This window comes from Cyrtonyx montezumae, unplaced genomic scaffold, assembly GCF_038088225.1.
Source record: "Cyrtonyx montezumae isolate F1298 unplaced genomic scaffold, pur_monq_1.0 scaffold_16, whole genome shotgun sequence".
Lineage (NCBI taxonomy): Eukaryota > Metazoa > Chordata > Aves > Galliformes > Odontophoridae > Cyrtonyx > Cyrtonyx montezumae.
In genome coordinates, this window is record NW_027071892.1 from 8,428,524 (window position 1) to 8,446,537 (window position 18,014).

Below are 18,014 nucleotides of genomic sequence, written 5' to 3' on the forward strand. Positions count from 1 at the left end.
ACAGAAGACAGCAAAAACAGGAGAAGGAACTGAACCCACTGTTATCTGCACCCTGTGCCCAGGAAGGCCCGAGCTAGGGGGTACCTTGAGGCAGTAAAAACAGTACAGGCAAAACAAGCTAATCCCTGCAGGCTCAACATGAGTACGGCTGGCACTACAGCTGTTGTGAGCAATCAGATGGGGGCTGAGGATGCACAGAAAAACCTCCCACAGCACCCACCCATGAAAGGAGCAGCTTCTCTTCATTGCAGTGCTCCCTCTTGTTAAGGGAGCGTGTTGTTTGTGACAGCAGTTGGAGAGTGATTTCTCTGTCCTTATCTCAACCCTCGAGCCACTTTTCATCCTGTCTTCTGTTCCTGTTCTTTTGAGGAAGGGGTTGAGAGAGCAGCATGATGGAGCTCAGCTGCCCATCAGGGTGAAACCACCAAAGGGAGCTGTGGGCTTGCCAAAAATCATGAGTAAAAGCTTGGGGAGAGGGAAGAGTGTTTATTGGTATCACAGACTGTTGCTGCACTGGAAACATACCTTGTTAAAGATGCGGTTTCTCGCACTGTATGATCAGCAGCCAACCACTTCTTGGGTTAGAAGCACTGTGCCTACCTAAGATGTAAGGTGTTCACTTTCAATATCAGTATCACATTAACTTTTTAAGACTGTTATCCTAAACAAAACAGGCAGAGATGTATGGGGGAAACAATCACAGTTGCAGCATAAATACCACTTTAATTGTAGCAGAAATCAGGGAAGCTCTGTGCTGCTGACCTGTTAGCTGCAGTGGACCAGGTCCAAGACAAGAGATAGAGCTGCAGGCACGTGCAGGAGGGACAACGCTCCTGAAGCTTCTGCATAATCCTAATAGCTGCTCAGTGCTATATTTAATGTGCTTGGAAAATGTGTGGAGAGGTGCAGGATCAGTAGGAAGCCCAAGGAGAAGGAGCTTCACTGGAATTACATTTTGAAGATTTTTAATTTATAAACTCTCCCTGCAAAGGCAAACTCCATCTAAAATCTGGGGTATGATTTGTCTCTTGGATACACCATTCTCTGATGATGAGAATTGCTTTGGATTACACCCCATGGTCAGGGATGGCTATAATTCATACTTAATACAAACTGCTATGGCTTTGCTTAAAGAGGAGGGTGGTAGGAAAAGTAACAACACCTGTTGTTAGTATAGGGTAAGGGAACTTTAATGTAACAAGCATGTTTGCCATTAGATATGCTTCTAAGATTCCATGTACATCCAACTCCAGTCATGACAGAAGGCCATGGAAAATCCTTTAAAAGTTCTGTACTATTTATAAGCTTACTTTAAAAAAAATTTTTGCATATCTATGTAAAATAAGGAGCAATTTTAAGGGTACAGTTGCTTTTTTCTTGTAAAAAATTGAAGTTTGAAGGTCATTATATAAAGGTTTGATGAAGAATGCTGAAAAAAATACATTAAAAAATTAATCATGTCAACTTTGATGCAATATGAACATAACGAGTGTCCGGAGAAATAGACATATTTATACAGGCCTAACTGTTCTCCATTGTATGTAGTACAGCTTACACAAAGTCAGCTTCGCTTTTTCTTCTGAATTTGGCTGGCACTTTGCTTCTGGCACAGTATGGAAAACACTGCAGAAAATCAAGTCCTCAGTTTGTCTGGGTCCCACTGGCAGGGCTGTCAGCATGGCAGGAGACCCACTGCTTCACATAGCTCCGCGGAAAGTCCTCTCCCTCCTGCTCAAGAGGAACAGACCCACAGTTGGTCTGACTATTTTGCTCAAATTCACAATCAACTGGACTCCCACAGTCTGAATCCACAAAGCCACTGTCAATAGTGTCCAAATCTAGGCAGATCATGGGGTAACTGTCACCAGGCCTTGCGCTGTGAGGGAAAAAGTCACAGGATCCTTCACTGTACGATACACTTTCACCATCAGGAGAAGGTAGAGAAGCTGGATTTTCCAAATCCCACTGATGCGGATGCAAGCAAAGGGCTTCTAGGATGCTCCCCATCCCTCCTTCCAAAGCCCCCTCAACTTTCTGGTGGCCTGGGGCACCTGTAGTCCTCAGGTGATCTGTGGACATAGAGCCTGAGGCCAGAATTTTGTCCTGTGAGCTCAGGTCAGACAGATGCAAGGCACTGGATGGCCTTCTGTCCTCATCATCAATATTAACCTTGGGGTAACCATTTTCTCCAGCAATATCTTCATCACTGTTATGCTTTTGTTCTCTGTACATGCGGTTACAGTTGCATTGGCAGTTACAAGGTGTAAATTCATCAGCCACTGTCACAGTGTCAATGGACAGATGTCCATAGGAGCGATCCTGAGTCGTACTGCTGCTGTTCACACTTGACAGGAGGCTGTCTTGGACTGGGGTGGTCAAGCAGGACATACAAGGCTTGCAAGGCAGGCCATTTTTCAACTCCCTTATCTCCTCCTGTGAGGTGCAGTTGGAAGGACGCGTGCTGTAAACTTCTAGGACTTCTGAAGGGACTATTTCCCATTCAAATAAATCAATGGTCATTTTCATATGGGATGTACCAACCCACTTCTGCATGAAAATACACACACACACGGGTTAGTGTTGTCACGTGCAAGTTTCTACAGAACCAATTGAAGATCTTATGCTTTTAAAGGCAACATCAAACTGTAATATCACTGACTCCTCCAAAGTGGCAGGGTATGAGATGCAGTTATTACAGGGAACAGGTAGAGCAGGAGAACTAGCTCACATAAAATTAATTAGCTCTGAGAGATTTGCATGGCTTTACAGTTTTCTTCATGCTGAAACAAACAAAAACCAACCAAACAAGCTGCCACTGCCATAGCAGCATTCCCACTTCATCAGCCAGAGGTATCTCTCCCAAGCCACCACATCTGCCCTGCATCTTCTCCAGGACACTGCTTCTCTCTGGAAGCAAGGTCAGTTACTTTATGTGCGACATCTGCAGCCAGCACACACATAGCCCTGCTCTGTCACTTCTCTCACTTCAGTTGCTCATGGCAAGGCTTAACCTGATCTTTTGTCTGTGGCCATGCCCCAAACTTGTTCTTTCTCTCACAGTGACAAGAAGGATGCTGGGGTAGGCAGGGGCTACAGGCATCAAAGAGCTGTAGCTATTGCTTGGTGCAGATAACACTGGGATGATTGGGAGGTATCACACATTGGATCTTGTCCTTCCGTACCCCAACTAGCATTACATTCTGCCCTCTGCCACGTATTGTGTCTAGATCATAGATCCCTCACACTCAGTTTTGTCTGGGAGAAAAGTTATCTTTAGGTTAATTTGAGCTAATAACAAAGTAAAATTTCTGTTCTCTTCAAAGAAGTCACTGAGTCAGACACTCAGATCACAGCAAACTTTTGGTGTGTGCCACGCAGTCCACAAGTCAGGCTCTGCTCTGAAACTCAAGCTCCCTGACACTTGCCTGATGGCTGAGCTGAGTCATGCAGCACTTTGTGCTGGGTATGGAACAGGTAGTGCAGAGCTTCCTGAAGGTTTGAAGGTTTCTGACATGGGGTGCTGCCTGAAATGACAGCAAACTGCAAAAACTTCACAGCAAACTGTCTGAATACTATCAGCTCCTGGAGCCAGATAACACACAGCAAAGCTAAACATGAGCAAAGTATGTAGGCTGCTCCAAAAGTAATGAAACACTTCTAAAACAACACATGAAGAGTACAATAACACTGATAGAGCAAATTCTCAGCTACAAAACACTATTTTGCAACATAGTCACTACCATTAGCTGTACATTTTCACTAGTGATGATCAAGTCTCTATGCTCTGCTTGTCTGCACCACTAGAGTGCCACTATCACAACTGCTGAACTGCAGCATTAGTGCCTCACTGTGCCACAGCCACTGCTGGGTCTCCATCAGCATCCAGCAAGCATCCACGAAGATCAGTGGGTGCCATTTTTTTCTGCGTGGAGGAATTCAGTTCCACCCCTTTGCTTCATCCACACCTCCATGTCAGACACCATTGTGTCAGAGCCCCTCTGCTCCGTTTGTCCCATAGCAACAACTGTAATGGGATTTTGGTGGGAAGGTCCTTCCTCTGCTGCCATCCTATCAACAGCTGCCTCCAACACTGGTCTGATATCACAAAATAGCAGGCATTACTTTTGAAGCAGACCTTGCATTTGCTAAGATTAGCTTGTGACACACTGACATCAAGTGTAGAAACTTCACTATTGCAGGAAGCACCCAATCTATTTCAGTTTATTTTTAACATAAGCTGCAAGAGCTTAACATTAAAGCTGTGCATGCAAAAGGCTATTTAAGGGAACTGAAGGAAACTCCCTTCTCAGAAATGAGCATGCAGAATATTTCCTATGCCCTCTCGACACGCATTTACACGTTCCCACCCAACAGGAACATAAGAACCCACACACACTGAAGGGGTGGGCAGTGTTCCTCTGCTTTCCCTTCTCCTTTTATGTCTTAATGGTTCTCCAATATTTTCACTGCTTGCAGTCCAACCCAGGTCTGTTCTGTGCAGCCATTACTATTGTCATTATCCCCAGACGTTTCCTAAATGCTTGCTTTGATGCAGGCAGGATGCAGCTGAACAAGCCTTAGGTCAATTGTTTTTCTGCCTGCTGATAATGATGACTGTGTTCACATATTGGCAAGGTCACCACATCCTCTTGACACTGTCTGCTCCTGAATCTTGTGTGTGGGCAACTTTATTCTGCAAATTTATTTACCTTCTCAGAACTGAGCTTTAGCAACATTGTAAGTGAGGTTAATTCCTTCCTGTCAGCACTCAACAACCACACTGAAACCAGCAATAGCATCACTCCCATGGAGCAGGATGAAGCCCTGAGGTTCTCTGAGAAGAGCACGGCTCTGGGCATGACAGGTGGTTTCACTTCCACTATGAGCACTATCCTTCGACTTTTAGGAATTCCCACACCTGGCCCACCTAGTCCTGGCTCCTTTCCTGGGAACCTACCAGTGTCATGTGCATCACAAGGAGATGCAAGTACCCCTCGTGTGCAAACATGGGAAGCTGTAATAGGGCTGAAAGGGGAAGGCAGGAAGGAAGAGAAACAATCAAGACTTCAGCTTGAGCGGTGCCCATATAAAATTTGTCATTTAACCCTATTACAATCATCATCCATGCATCAGTAGGAAAGTACATGATGATCGTTAGGGCCCAGCTAGCAACCCCCTTGGTGAGTGTCTAAGAAAAGCAGAAACAAAAAGCTGACACTATGATCAGTGCTACTGATGAGCAGGAATGACAGGAGTTCACTCAGAAAGAGGCAGTGATCTGCAGTTCAGTGCCAGCACTTCCACAATTTCGTGGTGGCAGTGGAGACTGCACTTCAGCTTAATACAGTGTCTATGGACACTCAATGTTCTTTTGTATCTTGAGAGATTCTGCAAACCCTGTGGGTTTGTCAGATGAGTGAGTCTGGCTGACATTAAAAAACAAGGTAGTTTGTGAGGGCTGGGCAAAGCCACTCACTTCACAAAGATACTTCCCTATGGGGGAGGCAGCTGCACATACAGTGCTGTAACACAGCAGTTTCTGCCCCCATGGCTCTAGCCATCTTTCCAGGGTGATGTGTCTGCATGAACAACCCTCCACAGAGAACTACAGAGCTTAATGTTGAGCCCGTGTTACTGCAGAGGCTGAAGTGGGAGATCTGGCCCTACAGCAAAGCCTACAGTCCAGATCCATGATGGCAGCATGAGATTGCAGCATGTCCTGGTATTGCTTTGTCCATTCCCTTCACAACCAGAAACTTCACAGATCAAATATGAGCTCAGCTTACCCACTAAGAAAGCATCTACAAGAGACAGGCATAAAGACCATCACAACACAGAATACACACTGGAGGTCTCTGATCCTCATCTGTACCCATGCAGCATTCCCGAAACATTCTTCCACTTACTGTCCTAATGAGAATCCCTTGCCCAGGAAATAATGTGGAACCTTTCACTTTACTTTTGTCATATGCTCCACTCACTTAGTAATCCATTTATACCTTGAAATCTCCATTATACATCAGGTAAAGTGGTTTGAAAAAGGCAGATGGGTCTGGGATGCAAGCAATCTTCTTCCACAAGCTGAAAAATAAAAGAAAAAGGCTTTAGGGTTAAGCACACTGTCCCGCTGCAAGAGGGGAGGGGCCCCAGACTTGCCCTGAGGGATTTGCATCAGCAAGCTGTGCCTGCTCCCATCTGGGCATCTCCAGAGCATGGATAGGACCAGGAAAACAGCCTCTGCTCAGTCCCTGTGCACCAGTGTTCTCTCCCACCCAGCCTGCTGAAAGGCATCAGAGTTGCCAGAGCAAAGCAAGGCACTCTTGACAGCACACAAGCTGGAGACCACACTTTGGTGGCCCTCACAAGGCCACAGCTGTATCTGTGCCTGAAGGCACAAGATGCAAAGAAGGCTACATGTGAACACCCCATTTTTAGTGGAACAGAACAAAGGCACTTAAGTCCAGCTTCAATATGGGCTCTTACCTCTGCTGCTTGGCCAAAAAGGCTGTGATTGAGGCAGTGATCACCATGGCAACAACAAAGAACAGCATCCATCCCATGCCTGCTGTCTGCGTTACTGCTGGAGAAAGATGTGAGGTCATTCAGACTCACCTTGCCCTTCGACTCTGGTCAATAAGTGGCAGAAAGAAGATGCCAAGGCTTTACCCCAGACTTTGTTTTAGAGACTCTGAGGCTGTTACCTGGGGACCATTCCCCTGTACATGAAGTCAGGTACGAATGAAGTTGGTCAGAGAAGATTCACCAGTGAAAGAAGCTGCCAGGCCACAGGGCAGCTGGCAGCTGACATGCATGGGGCAGTACAGCTCCCTGCTCCTGGGACCACTTTTCCTAGTGCTGCCACAGCATTGTTTTGGCCCACACCTGGGGTTCATGGACCCATAAACAAGCCAAATGCCCGCTTTTACTAGACTATCTAGCTTTTGTTCTGATTAGATTAGTTTTCTGGAAGTGTTCTCTAACATTGGACCAACTAGAAGGACAGGAAGAGCTAGCAGTGAGTACCAGCAGGTCTGGTTTTCAGTGTCAGCCGGGAACTCCATTCACTCCAAAATCCATAGTAGCCAGAGCCTTCCTTGGGTCTGGCTCTCACTTGGAATTCATACTCAGTGTTCCTCTGGAGTTCCCACGGCAGGATCACCAGTGACCGTCTATCTTCATGGACAGATTTAGTCTTCTGAGTCTGTGAATTAACAACAAGTTAAACAACAAGTAGTCAGCGCTGGAAAGACTGCTCACATCTTACCCTCTCTGAGAGCCCTGCAAAAGAATCCCCTCTCCTGTCATGTTTCTGTGGGCTATGCTCTGGCTGCTCAGTGGCTGCATGGGGCCCTGGGGGATTCTTCAAAGCAGAACAGCAGAAGTGAATGATCTACCTCCCTTCCCCACAGAACCTTGTATTTTTCAAACAGCTTCTGCTTCTCAATTCTTTTTTTAGTCCTGCAAGTTCTTAGTCCAGGCAAAAAAAAAGAGAATCTTATTCAAAACCTCGAGAACCCCTCTTCCACACCAGTGTTTCTGTCCTGCTTGGGCTGGTCTTCTCTTTGCTGGTACTTGATGGTAAACTGACATCTCACTCACCTCCCAGGTGTCAGTCCTTCTCTTATAGCGCAGCTGATATTCCAGCTCCTCATTCAAAAAGTAGAAAAGAGGGTTCTGATAGATGGTTTCCCATGAAATGTTGTAACCTTCTGTGAACACAGCGGTCACATTGAATGGGGGCTGTGGTCTGACTGCAGGTGAAGACAGAACAGTGTTACTCTTCACAGCATTACAACAGATGCAAGAGATGGCCCAGCACAATACGTGCAAGGCAGAACATCTGATATCTGGCTCACACTTCTCTGAATCTCTTACATCCTTGACTCTGCTGCCGATCTATGCAATTCCTCATCACCTTAGGAGCCAGGGAAGATAGTACAAGGGCAGCTAGCTTCTGGGAGATGAGGAAAGCAGAGTTCCTTATTCTGCCCATCACACAGGAGGTCTCCTTTAGTCTTTGTCATCTGCTTAGTTGGGCCATTCAACTCAGTCACAGGCATGAGTTGTTCTGCAGTTCTCAGTGGCAACAGTAAGATCACAGTGTCCTGCCCAGAGGAATGCACACTGAACACAGTTCAAGCCCTTGGCTGTCTTGCTCACTCCTTGCCCAGACTGTCCTGGCAGACTGAGACAAGCTCAAGCAACATATATCAAGCCCATCATTTTTGTACTTACTGTTTTCTCTCATATAAAAGCCTCTGGAAATCACAGGCTGCCTGTCAGTTATCTCTGTAACATCCACCTGGACTTTGATGTCTGCCAGCAGTTCAGTCATGTCCACAGTGCACTTATATTCTGTGTGGTTGGTGCTCCTGGACAATTCCAGGAGACTGCAGGCTGCCACAGTGCTTTCTGTATTGTCCTCCTCAACCCTGAAACCATCAAAAAAGCCACCAAAGAAAGTAGTCCACATCTATCACAGAATCTAGTTGCACTAATCTGTTACTGAAACAAAACAGACTGAAATAAAAACTGCGTTCTGTTAAGACGTACCACGTCGCAGTGAGATTGTATGAACTGGCACCCAGGTCATTTCTCAGGAGGCAGGACAGGGTCTGCACGTAGTCCACAAAACAAGTGAGGTTTTCACGACACATGGCTGTAGGTTTGGAAAGAGAAAACACAATACCAGCTTCCATGCTGCAGCAAGCAGAACTTGGTGTTGACACACACAGCCCTCAGGGCTCCCACCACACCCAAAGAGAACAGATTGCTCTGCTCCAGGCTCAGAAAGCCTCCAGTCCTGAAGCACAGGTATGCTCCACCTCCAAAGGGAGGTGAGCTCCTGGCAGTCCAGTTAGTGTTAAAGAAAAACCTACTAGAAATGCTGTGGCAGCAGCTGATGTTCAGAAATACCACAGTGTGCCCAAAGCATGGCTGAATTTTCAAACATATCTCTGTTCTCTCTCACACAGTCGCAGCCTAATGTTCATGGCTCCTGGCACATTAAGAATTCATAATGTAGTAATTCTTTCTTTACCACTCTCTTCATATACAATTTTCTACAGCTTGATATCTGCAGCATCAATGATTTTCGTGAAGAGGGACTTGGAATGAACTCTTCATCATATATTGGCAGAAAGATGTTTGCAACTTTTCCACTATTATCCCCATAAGTAATTCTGATGCTCAAGTGGTTGGAAGAATGTATTGATCACTTAAACAGCCTTCTGATGACAACATAAGGGGTAATTATAGAAGTTATGCTGTGGTCATTAGGAAAATTAGCTAATCTGTAAGCGGCCACAAAACAGTTTTTATGCTTTTAACTGTTGTGCAGAAGCTCTTATTTACTCCTCAGTACCTGAGATGTGCTGTACAAAACCCTATTATTCTGGGCATGACAGTCTGCCCCAGCACTCAGATCCCCTTACGAGACCCCCCAGTGAAGCAGGAAGGTGACAGAAAAAGAAGTGTGGGGATTATTGCAACAGCCTCCGCTTCCAAATGTGTTCATGTGCTTTATTTAGCATCACATTATTCAAATTATGTGGCTGTTATTTTGTTTCATTTTGACTTTTCCATTTCACTCTGACTTCACAATTCTGTTCTGAAATTTTCATCCATTTCGTTTTGTTTCATTCCAATCCTAACTTTTCATTCTGGGTCCTTAGCAGGCTGCCCTAAGGCCTCAGGGCACACATTTCTTACTTCAGTCCCAAGCAAGATACATTTTCTTCCTTAGACTAACTTTGCACTCCTAGAAAAAGAGTGATATTATCCTTGCTTTCTTTTAGAAAGGGCAGCTAGCATTCATAAGCTAGTGAGCACTACTAATTAGCGTCCTTCTATGCCATTATGATATTGGTCAAAAAGACAAGTATTCCTCAGCAGCAGGCAGTCTGCAAACTTATCTCTGTGCAAGAATTTGCTAATGAAATTAAGAAGTTAACAAAAATTTTTACTGGTAAGGGAGTAATTAAATGTTAGAATAACCCAATCAATTGTAGGATGAATTCCATCCTTGGCAGCTTCAGATACAAAGACCAAAGGATTTTACTTTGACAGTAAGAACGGTGCTGTGTACAGCCCTGCAGAGCCTGTGTCAACAACCCGGAAGGCAAACCTTGTGTACAGCCAGGAACACGTTTGTGAACTTACTGTACTGGAATAAAAGGAAGAAGGAAATACTCTGGAGCCATAGTTTGTTCCTCATTTTGGTTCTGACTGTACGTCCTGAAAAAAAGCAAAAAAGCCACATAATGAAGAGTTCAGCGCAGCCACCCGCTCATGTGTGCTGGAGGTTAAAGTGGAATTAGTCTAGCCTTCATTTACACATCTAAAAGTAAAGTGCTTAATTTAAGCGAGGCAACTCAGCTCTCCTCTATACATCTCTCCCATGAACTAAGGTGTTGGGAGTGGGGGACCAACAGCCATAATACAGATGAGTGACATTTCTGCTCTTTGCCAGCAGCATGTGCTCAGAGCTAGCAGAAAAGTGACTGCAGCCTCAGTCTATCCATGCACCAGGAAGACTCTTGGTTAAGTGCTAACCCATTTTTTCCTTTGTCAGTGCAACTTCCTGCAATTAGAAATGCATTGCAACTAGAAGTGACATTGTTGTGGCTTAAACCTCTCTAGGGTGGAACAGTCCAATAAAAGAGTCTGAATGTCAGTGTGGGTCCCTATGGATAGTACTTATTTGGACTCTGCATAGTTAAATAAGCAGGGGACATCCAGTTAAGGGACTCCACAGTGTCAGATCGAGTGAAACAGAAAACAGTCTCCCATATGTCACAGAAAAGAGTACCGTATAGCACTCTTCAGGAGAAGACTGTCCTGATACACTTTGGTGAAAAGAATCTACAGGAAGGAAGGTCTTCAGAGAAGGGGACAACAAGATGTGTGTAACAAAGTGAGGAAACAGCACCATAGGCAAATGACTGCAACACCTTCAGTGACTGAACCCACAGGAGCCCTTCTGCTGGCTGCAAGCCAAGCTTGCAAGCAACAAGTGCCAGAGTCCTGAAGAACCTGTTGCTGGTTTGCAACAAGGCACCTGTGAAAATGATGCAGATGAGGTGAACAGTCAGGTGCCCATCAGAGAGCACCAGCAACGCCTCTCCCACGTGGGGAATATTCACGATGTTTAAAAATTTCCAAGTTTACTCAAATAATGAAAGCAAAATAAATTTAGCAGCCACCAAAAAGCCCCTGCAAACCCACGTGAGCTCCGAGTCTTTCTCTCAAGGCACTGCAGTGTCCAGATGAGATCAACAGGGCTCACTCCGAAGCTGGGTGCAGCACCTCAGCTCTGCAGCGGGAGCAGTGCTGCTGCTGCTGCTCCTTTGCAGACACAGAGAAGCAGCTGCCCCAGCTCAGCAAGGAGCACAAGCACTCCACCCTGCTTGTCTCCCTCACCCCCTGTGAGCAGCAGGACAGAAGCCCTTCCCCCCGGTCTCCAAATTTTCTCTGTACAATCACAGTTGTCATTACCACCATTCCCTGATTACAAAGGCACAGCCCACTACTGAACAACACCTGTGCTCTCATTGATCCTTCCCCAGCTCTTTTCTAGACTCTTCCTTCTCAGAGAAAGGCACCACACCATCCAAAGCACGCTCACATAACTGCCCCCCCTGGAGATGGGAATCCCCCTCACACTGCAGCATCTGCCTACAATGTCTTATCATCACAAGCTCTGTTCCTTGCAGTATATTTAATGCAAGAGCTGTACCAAATAAGTGGACCACTGAAGCCTAGATATCACTAGGCCCAGAACAAGGTTGTGCTGCTGCCTGCTACCTCAGATCTTCGTGCCCTCTCCCTGAGTGCAGCCCAGGGGCTGCAATGCCCCCTGAGGGCTGTGCCCTGCTGCAGAAGCCCAACCTCAATGTCACTGCTTTGCCACACACCACAGCCTTGGTCTCCCTGCAAGCAGAAGCAGGATGCTTGCTGCCTCTTCTTCAGCAGAGGCAGGAAGGGTTGGACTCCCAAAGAGCTCTGCAGACTTGCTGCTTGTTTCAGAATTCAACTAGCAGTGCCCTGAGTGTTTCCAGCCATGATATCGCTGTTGTTCTGCTTTCCTTCTTTCCATTCCTGCCTACACAGGCAAAGCATGAGAGGGAAGCCTTTGTTGCTTAGTAGACTGTTGTTTCTTCCTTATTTCCTTTCTAATCAGAGAAGGACAGATCAAACACAAACAAGTCAAAGCAACAAGCCCAAGCAGTACTACAGCAACATCAGAGGTTGTCATTACACACTGGAGAAAGGTTATTGTAAAACACAGCAATTTAGAAGGAAGATTTCTCAATAAGAACACAGGAGCAGAATAAGGACGGCTCCCTGCTTCCATGATTGTTCACTTCCAAGCAGAGAGCAGTAGGCAATGAGCAGAGGCAGGAACTTACTCCCTGCTTTGAATTAGAGAAGCCCCTTCCCCTTTGTAATTATCATAGAATAATGTGAGTCACAGAACAGCTCAGGTTGGAGGGGACTTCACAAATCAGCCAGCTCCAGTCCCCTGCCGTGGGCAGGGTTGCCACCCACTGCATCAGGCAGCCCAGGGCCCATCCAACCTGGCCATTCTTAATAAAAGGTGATTAACACACACCTATAAATGACTCTATGATGTTTTAAAATACACCACTGAAAAGGAGACAGGACCTGTACACAGATATTTAAGATTATTTTGCTAAAGATCTTGGGGTACTGTGCTGTGAGCTGCCAAATATGGATGTAAAGTAAGATCATAATTTGAAATGCATCCAGGAACTGCTTACTCCTTAAAGAAAAAGCCTAATTAAAAGTTGTTTATATGAAAATAGAAAATGAAAATTTTGATACTTCCAAGCATAAAGAAAAAAATGTTCCAGTTACAACCAAGTAAAAAGAGCGGAAGGTCTGCAGAAGTCTCTCAGGCTACCAGCTAGATGCAAAAGCAAGCTTTCTTCTTAAAAACTTCATTAGCAACACACACTGCTACCTAATCACCACCTTCAAAGCAACAGGGAGGCAGGCAGCAGGCTCCTCCAGCTGTCCAGTGCGAGGCAATGCGAGTGCCATGGGGCACAAGGGCCACGTCAGCAATAGGAAAGATTTATAGTGAAGTCACAGGTATCAAGCAGGAGCAAATTGATGGGAACACAGACATTACCTTCCCTCATCCTTTCAGCCGTCCATGTCAGACCTCCAACACTCCCCCAGCCAGGCTGGCCTGGCTAACTGGTTACTGGGACCGCAGCCACTGCATGTGGGAGCTGGAGAGCAGGTGGCTCTCATCAGCACTGTGAGAGTAGTGCCTGGTGTGTGTACCAGGAGCTGTGCTGTATTGGAATACACAGTGATAGGCGGCGGTTGACGTCATCACTGTATCAGTATTACTGACAGAAGGATGTGGTGAGCACAGAGAAGGCAATGAATTCAGGTCCAGACTCCCACACACCATTTATTACTGTATCGCTCGTTTATCTTACTATTATGTGAGAAAAAGGTGGGAGAGTGCATAAAGCAAACTCACGGGGCTTAGATCTAAAAGGTCATCTGAGTTGTTTAGTGGGGTTGGTAGAATGAGTGGTTTGCAGTGGGGAGGCATTGGTGTCAAGTCGTTAGGTGGTTAAACCTAACTTAATAGTACAGTATGAACCACATCCAACAGCTCAGTGCCACTTTACTTTTACCACCTGTCTCCAAAACAGCCTCTGGGACCAGGTGGCAGCAGCAACCATCACAGTGCAGGCAGGGAAGTGCTCTGCCTCCTTCGCTGACCCCATGCAGGTCCAGGAATTGGAACAATATTCTATGCAACCTCAAAGATACAGACCAGGCAGGATAATTCTAAAAACACTTCTGGTGACATTTAAGAGGGAGATAATAATGTATTACCATAAGGAGTGAGTCAACAATGACAGAAGAACAGCTGAGACCTGAGTGACTGTGTTCTACTGGAGGGGAAAGCAATAGAAGAAACCACCTTAAAGCTCAGGAAATGGGGTAAAATATGAATGAGCCTGGCAGAAAGCGGAGGTGTTAGTCAGCAAAGCGGCAGGCTGAAAAACAACAGAGCCCCACAGCTGGAGCCTGCGAGCTCACACAGGATGCTGCACAGAGGAGGGAGCACGTTGCTTTCAGCCTGGGGAATGCTGACTGTCACCCACACAGACTCCCACAACACTGCACTCCTGACTCCCACTTTCCTTTCCTGATTGTCTCTTTCCAGCTGCCAGCTGTGGGCTCAGCCTCTTATTCCCCCCAGTACGCATCTCAGCCTGACCCTGTTCTGCACGAAGGCTGTAGCAGATGTTGCTTTGGCTCCTGCCAGAGGAAAAGGGCTTACCTTTGCTGAGCTGTGACTGTGTGTCTTGCTCACATGGAGGGGAGCACTCACAGCCTTGTATCTTCTTCTCTTAGGAAATCACCAGATACACATTGGTAAGCAGAAACAGGAATGACTGCGCCTGTCAACTCACCCTGACCATCTGGAACAGAAACCTACAGCTCTGCTCAAATCCATCACCCTCATCTGAACCATGCAGAACGTGCCCAGGACCCTCTCCTCAGATGTTTTGCTGCACTGGAACCTGCTGGAAGACATTCAACCTGCAGGAAAGAGCATTTCCTCTGATGGAGCCTCCACACCTCCCTGCTCAGAATGCTCAGGCTCCTTTGAGAGCCCATACACAGGTCACTCCCTCCAGAAGTGTGTGTCACACCCATTGAGGCCCAACATCCAGCAATGCATCCCCTCTGCATCCAGTGATGCACCAAGATCAGAGCAGTGCTGCTGGCATATGGCTTTTTGTGGCAAGAGCTTCACTTCACCCACTCGGCCACACTGCCTGGCCACAAGTTTTTACAGTGAGCCTTCCACTTCCTGGGCTAGGTGCAGCAACTGAGCGTACCCTGCACAGCTTCTGGCATCTCAAATAGGTTTGCTAACACACCAGCTGCTTTCAACTTGTGCACGGCAGTGCACAGACTCCAACAGCACTGCTAGCTCACCCCAAAAGCTGTAGAACATACCATCCCAGTGCAGCTTGCAGCTCCTTATGTCACTGGCAGCAGCATAGCACGTTAAGGAGAAAGGATGGGGATGCAGGATGGATAGTTATTAACAATGTTGGAGATAAATGTGGTCTTCATGGACATGGACTGTTCTGGAGTAACCGATGTTTCCAAAAATTCAAATTACATTTCTGTACAGAGAAGCAATAGGGCTTACTGGAACCTTCCTGCAACCATTCCTATTACTTGAAGCTGCGGCTTGCTACAAAGCTGTAAGGTGGCAGAAGGCAGCACCCATTTTAGTTGAGGCTAGAAGGGCTGAAATGTGGGGGTTTTGGCTTCACTAGAGCACAGGGACTAATACAACAAAATAATTCCACATCAGTACCTTTGCATCCACATAAACACTGGTAGATTTTTTTACAGTGCTCAGGAAGAAGAGGAGGCTGAACGTTGTCCCTACAAAGCATAGACTAGGGGGATTCCATGTTCCATAGCAGCTTTGGCCGTGGTATAGTTGTTGATCAAACGAGGACGCTGCTTGCAGCCCCCAGTTGCTGTTCTGGGGTTGAGGAAGAGTAACTGCACAGTCCAGTTTCCACATTGCTTATCCTGTCTCTGTATTTGCAGAAGTTGGAAAGGAACGTTCTATGAGTGGCAAGATGTTAAAGCAAAGGCAGATAGAATGTAAAATAGAAACAACCCAGGAGCTCAGCTGGAGGCTGTAAGACAAGTACTGAGAACAGCCGGGGCTGGCTGACCAAAGTGCGAAGAAATACTGCTGCTTCTGAACAACACCATTTGTTGCAGAGGGCCAGCACAGCTCAGAACGGGGCTGTAATGATGAACTACAGATCCTAGTTCCTGCCCCTGAGGCAGAAAGAAGTCACCTGACAGTGATGTTAATTCCCTTGAGCTGCTGTGCAGGAGCATGGTGCTGCTTGAGCCCCTCTGCCAGCTCAACTGTCACATTGAACATTCAAGCCCAGAGCCTGTAAGGCACAGCTACTGGACAGTGAGCACAGCACACCTTAAACCTGCCAGAGCCACCTCCTAGGCACCTCTGCTCTCCAAACCAGGAGTGCTCACTTCAGGGCAAACCACAGCCAGTGCAGTGCTGGCTTTCACAGCAACTGTCCACAGCACTAAAACAAGAACAAGGGGCTGATTAAGACTCTGAGCCAGGAGTGGAAATTCTCCCCCACCCCAGAAGGCAGTCCAATGCTTCCTCACCCTGTTACAATTTTTGCTGCTGTGTGGGTGGTTTACTGCAAGTGAAACCAGTAGTGGCTGAGCTGGGGAGAAGCAGCCAACCCCAAACTCTTCTGCTTGTGTTAAATTCCCCTGCGTCTAAGAAACAGCAGTACGCAGGAAAGTCCCAGTGATATGTTAATAATCCCCACCGCAGTTACCTCCAATCACAGTGCTCCAGCTGCACTGCTCTTCAACAGTGAAGGACAAACACAGAGAGGAGCACAGGAGCAGCTGATCCATCACCGAATCAGGGAAGGAGCTCCTTAGGAGACCTGTCACACCCCACGGACGGGGGGAGGTCTAGTATCTCATCAGCGTGCAGATAAATATGCTGCAGCAATCAGTTCCCTGCACTGCTTGTTACAAAGCTGCAGACATTTTTCTTTTACCTTAAAGTCTTGCTGGTGAGGTGGAAGAACAGTGCGTGGAAATTTTGTGTTGTAGAAAAACAGAGAAGGGACAGGACAGAAGTAGGACAGTACAAGGCACAAACAGTGCAAAGATTTTGGCCAGAGTACGGCAGAGTTGCAATTTCCTCTCACCATTGCATCCTCATCTCGTCCAAAAACAGAGCAGGCGAGACCTGGCAAGCCATTCATGCTGACGTGGGCTGTTGTTAGGAGCTCTGGGAAGACACACCGAGGTATGGCAATTCAGCAAGCTTTAAGTGAGGTGCCTGGGAGGCACCTTCTCCTTTGCTTGTCTGTTTGCTGTCTTTTGGAGCAATCTGCTTTGACAGACCATTAAAGGATGATAGTGCTGCAGCTGAGAACACGACCAGTGCATCGGCCCCGTTCCTCTGCCAGCGAGGTGGTGCTGAGCTGGGGCTTTGCTCCTGCCCCTGCCACCACAGCTCACATGGGGCCCTGAAGGCTGTGTGCTGTGGCTGCAAACGATGGAAATCTGACAGCATGAGATGGACACTTCGATCATAGCGTGAGGGAAAAAGATGAAAAGCTGCATAATGTGATCACAGTACATCACCATGTGGGAGGCAGAGGCAGAGTTGTACTCAGTCTACAGTGGTGGGGAAGTGATCTGCATGTACGTGCATTGCACGGGCATAGCACTCTGAGAATTAGCCCAGCCACCTACATGAAAGCACCTGCACACAAATTTACACACATTGGAAGGAAGCAGCTCAGTGAGAGGCAGGAGCACAAACTGCAAAAGTCACATTAAGGAGTTTCCTTCACAAAAATCACGGTTAGGAGAAAGCAAACCACACTCTCCATCTCTATCCACTAAAGGTCATACAACATAATGTATATAACATCATACAATCCACTCTGTCATACAATAACTTCACAGCCAGACATGAGATTAGAAAGCAAGGTAGGAAAAGTTACAAACCCCTGTTTGATTCTCTCACCTTTAGGCCACATTGCTGCCAGAAATTGACACCTAACAACAGCTGTTTTTCTTAGATAATGCATATAGCTTACAATAGATAAGCACACACTTGCACCCTGCTTGAACAACACAGGTTCTGTAGCAGGATGGTGCCATGAGCTCTTACAGAAGCTCACAGCACATCCCTGCCCTGGGTAACTCCTTTCACAGGTCTGTTTAACCCCATACCTCTGGACTCCTCTCACCCTCCTCTTGGGGTTACTGTGTTTTCCAGTGACAAAACTTGTGACTGATAGGAATTTGAATGCAACTGCTCAGTTCAGGTGCGTATTCCTGAGATGCTAAAAGATATTTAGAAGGAAGGAAAAAAACACACATAGCATTCTCTGCAGAGGAAAAACACT

At 46.6% G+C, this 18,014-nt stretch overlaps 1 protein-coding gene across 3 annotated transcripts; it reads right to left on the minus strand.

Moving 5' to 3' along the window:
• Positions 1–1,635: 1,635 nt before the first annotated feature.
• On the minus strand, positions 1,636–13,309 carry IL21R (interleukin 21 receptor). 3 transcript variants are annotated; one of them, XM_065732644.1, is made up of 9 exons: positions 13,157–13,309; positions 10,162–10,236; positions 8,554–8,659; positions 8,236–8,432; positions 7,600–7,751; positions 7,024–7,201; positions 6,484–6,577; positions 6,000–6,081; positions 1,636–2,547 (listed from the first exon to the last, which is right to left on the minus strand). In XM_065732644.1, the coding sequence occupies exons 1-9, from the start codon at positions 13,164–13,166 to the stop codon at positions 1,642–1,644; spliced, it is 1,800 nt and encodes a 599-aa protein (XP_065588716.1). In that variant the 5' UTR covers positions 13,167–13,309; the 3' UTR covers positions 1,636–1,641. The 3 variants fall into 3 exon arrangements, with proteins under 3 accessions (XP_065588716.1, XP_065588715.1, XP_065588717.1); XM_065732643.1 differs by having other exon boundaries at positions 6,484–6,580; XM_065732645.1 differs by lacking the exon at positions 10,162–10,236 and having other exon boundaries at positions 6,484–6,580.
• Positions 13,310–18,014: the final 4,705 nt, after the last annotated feature.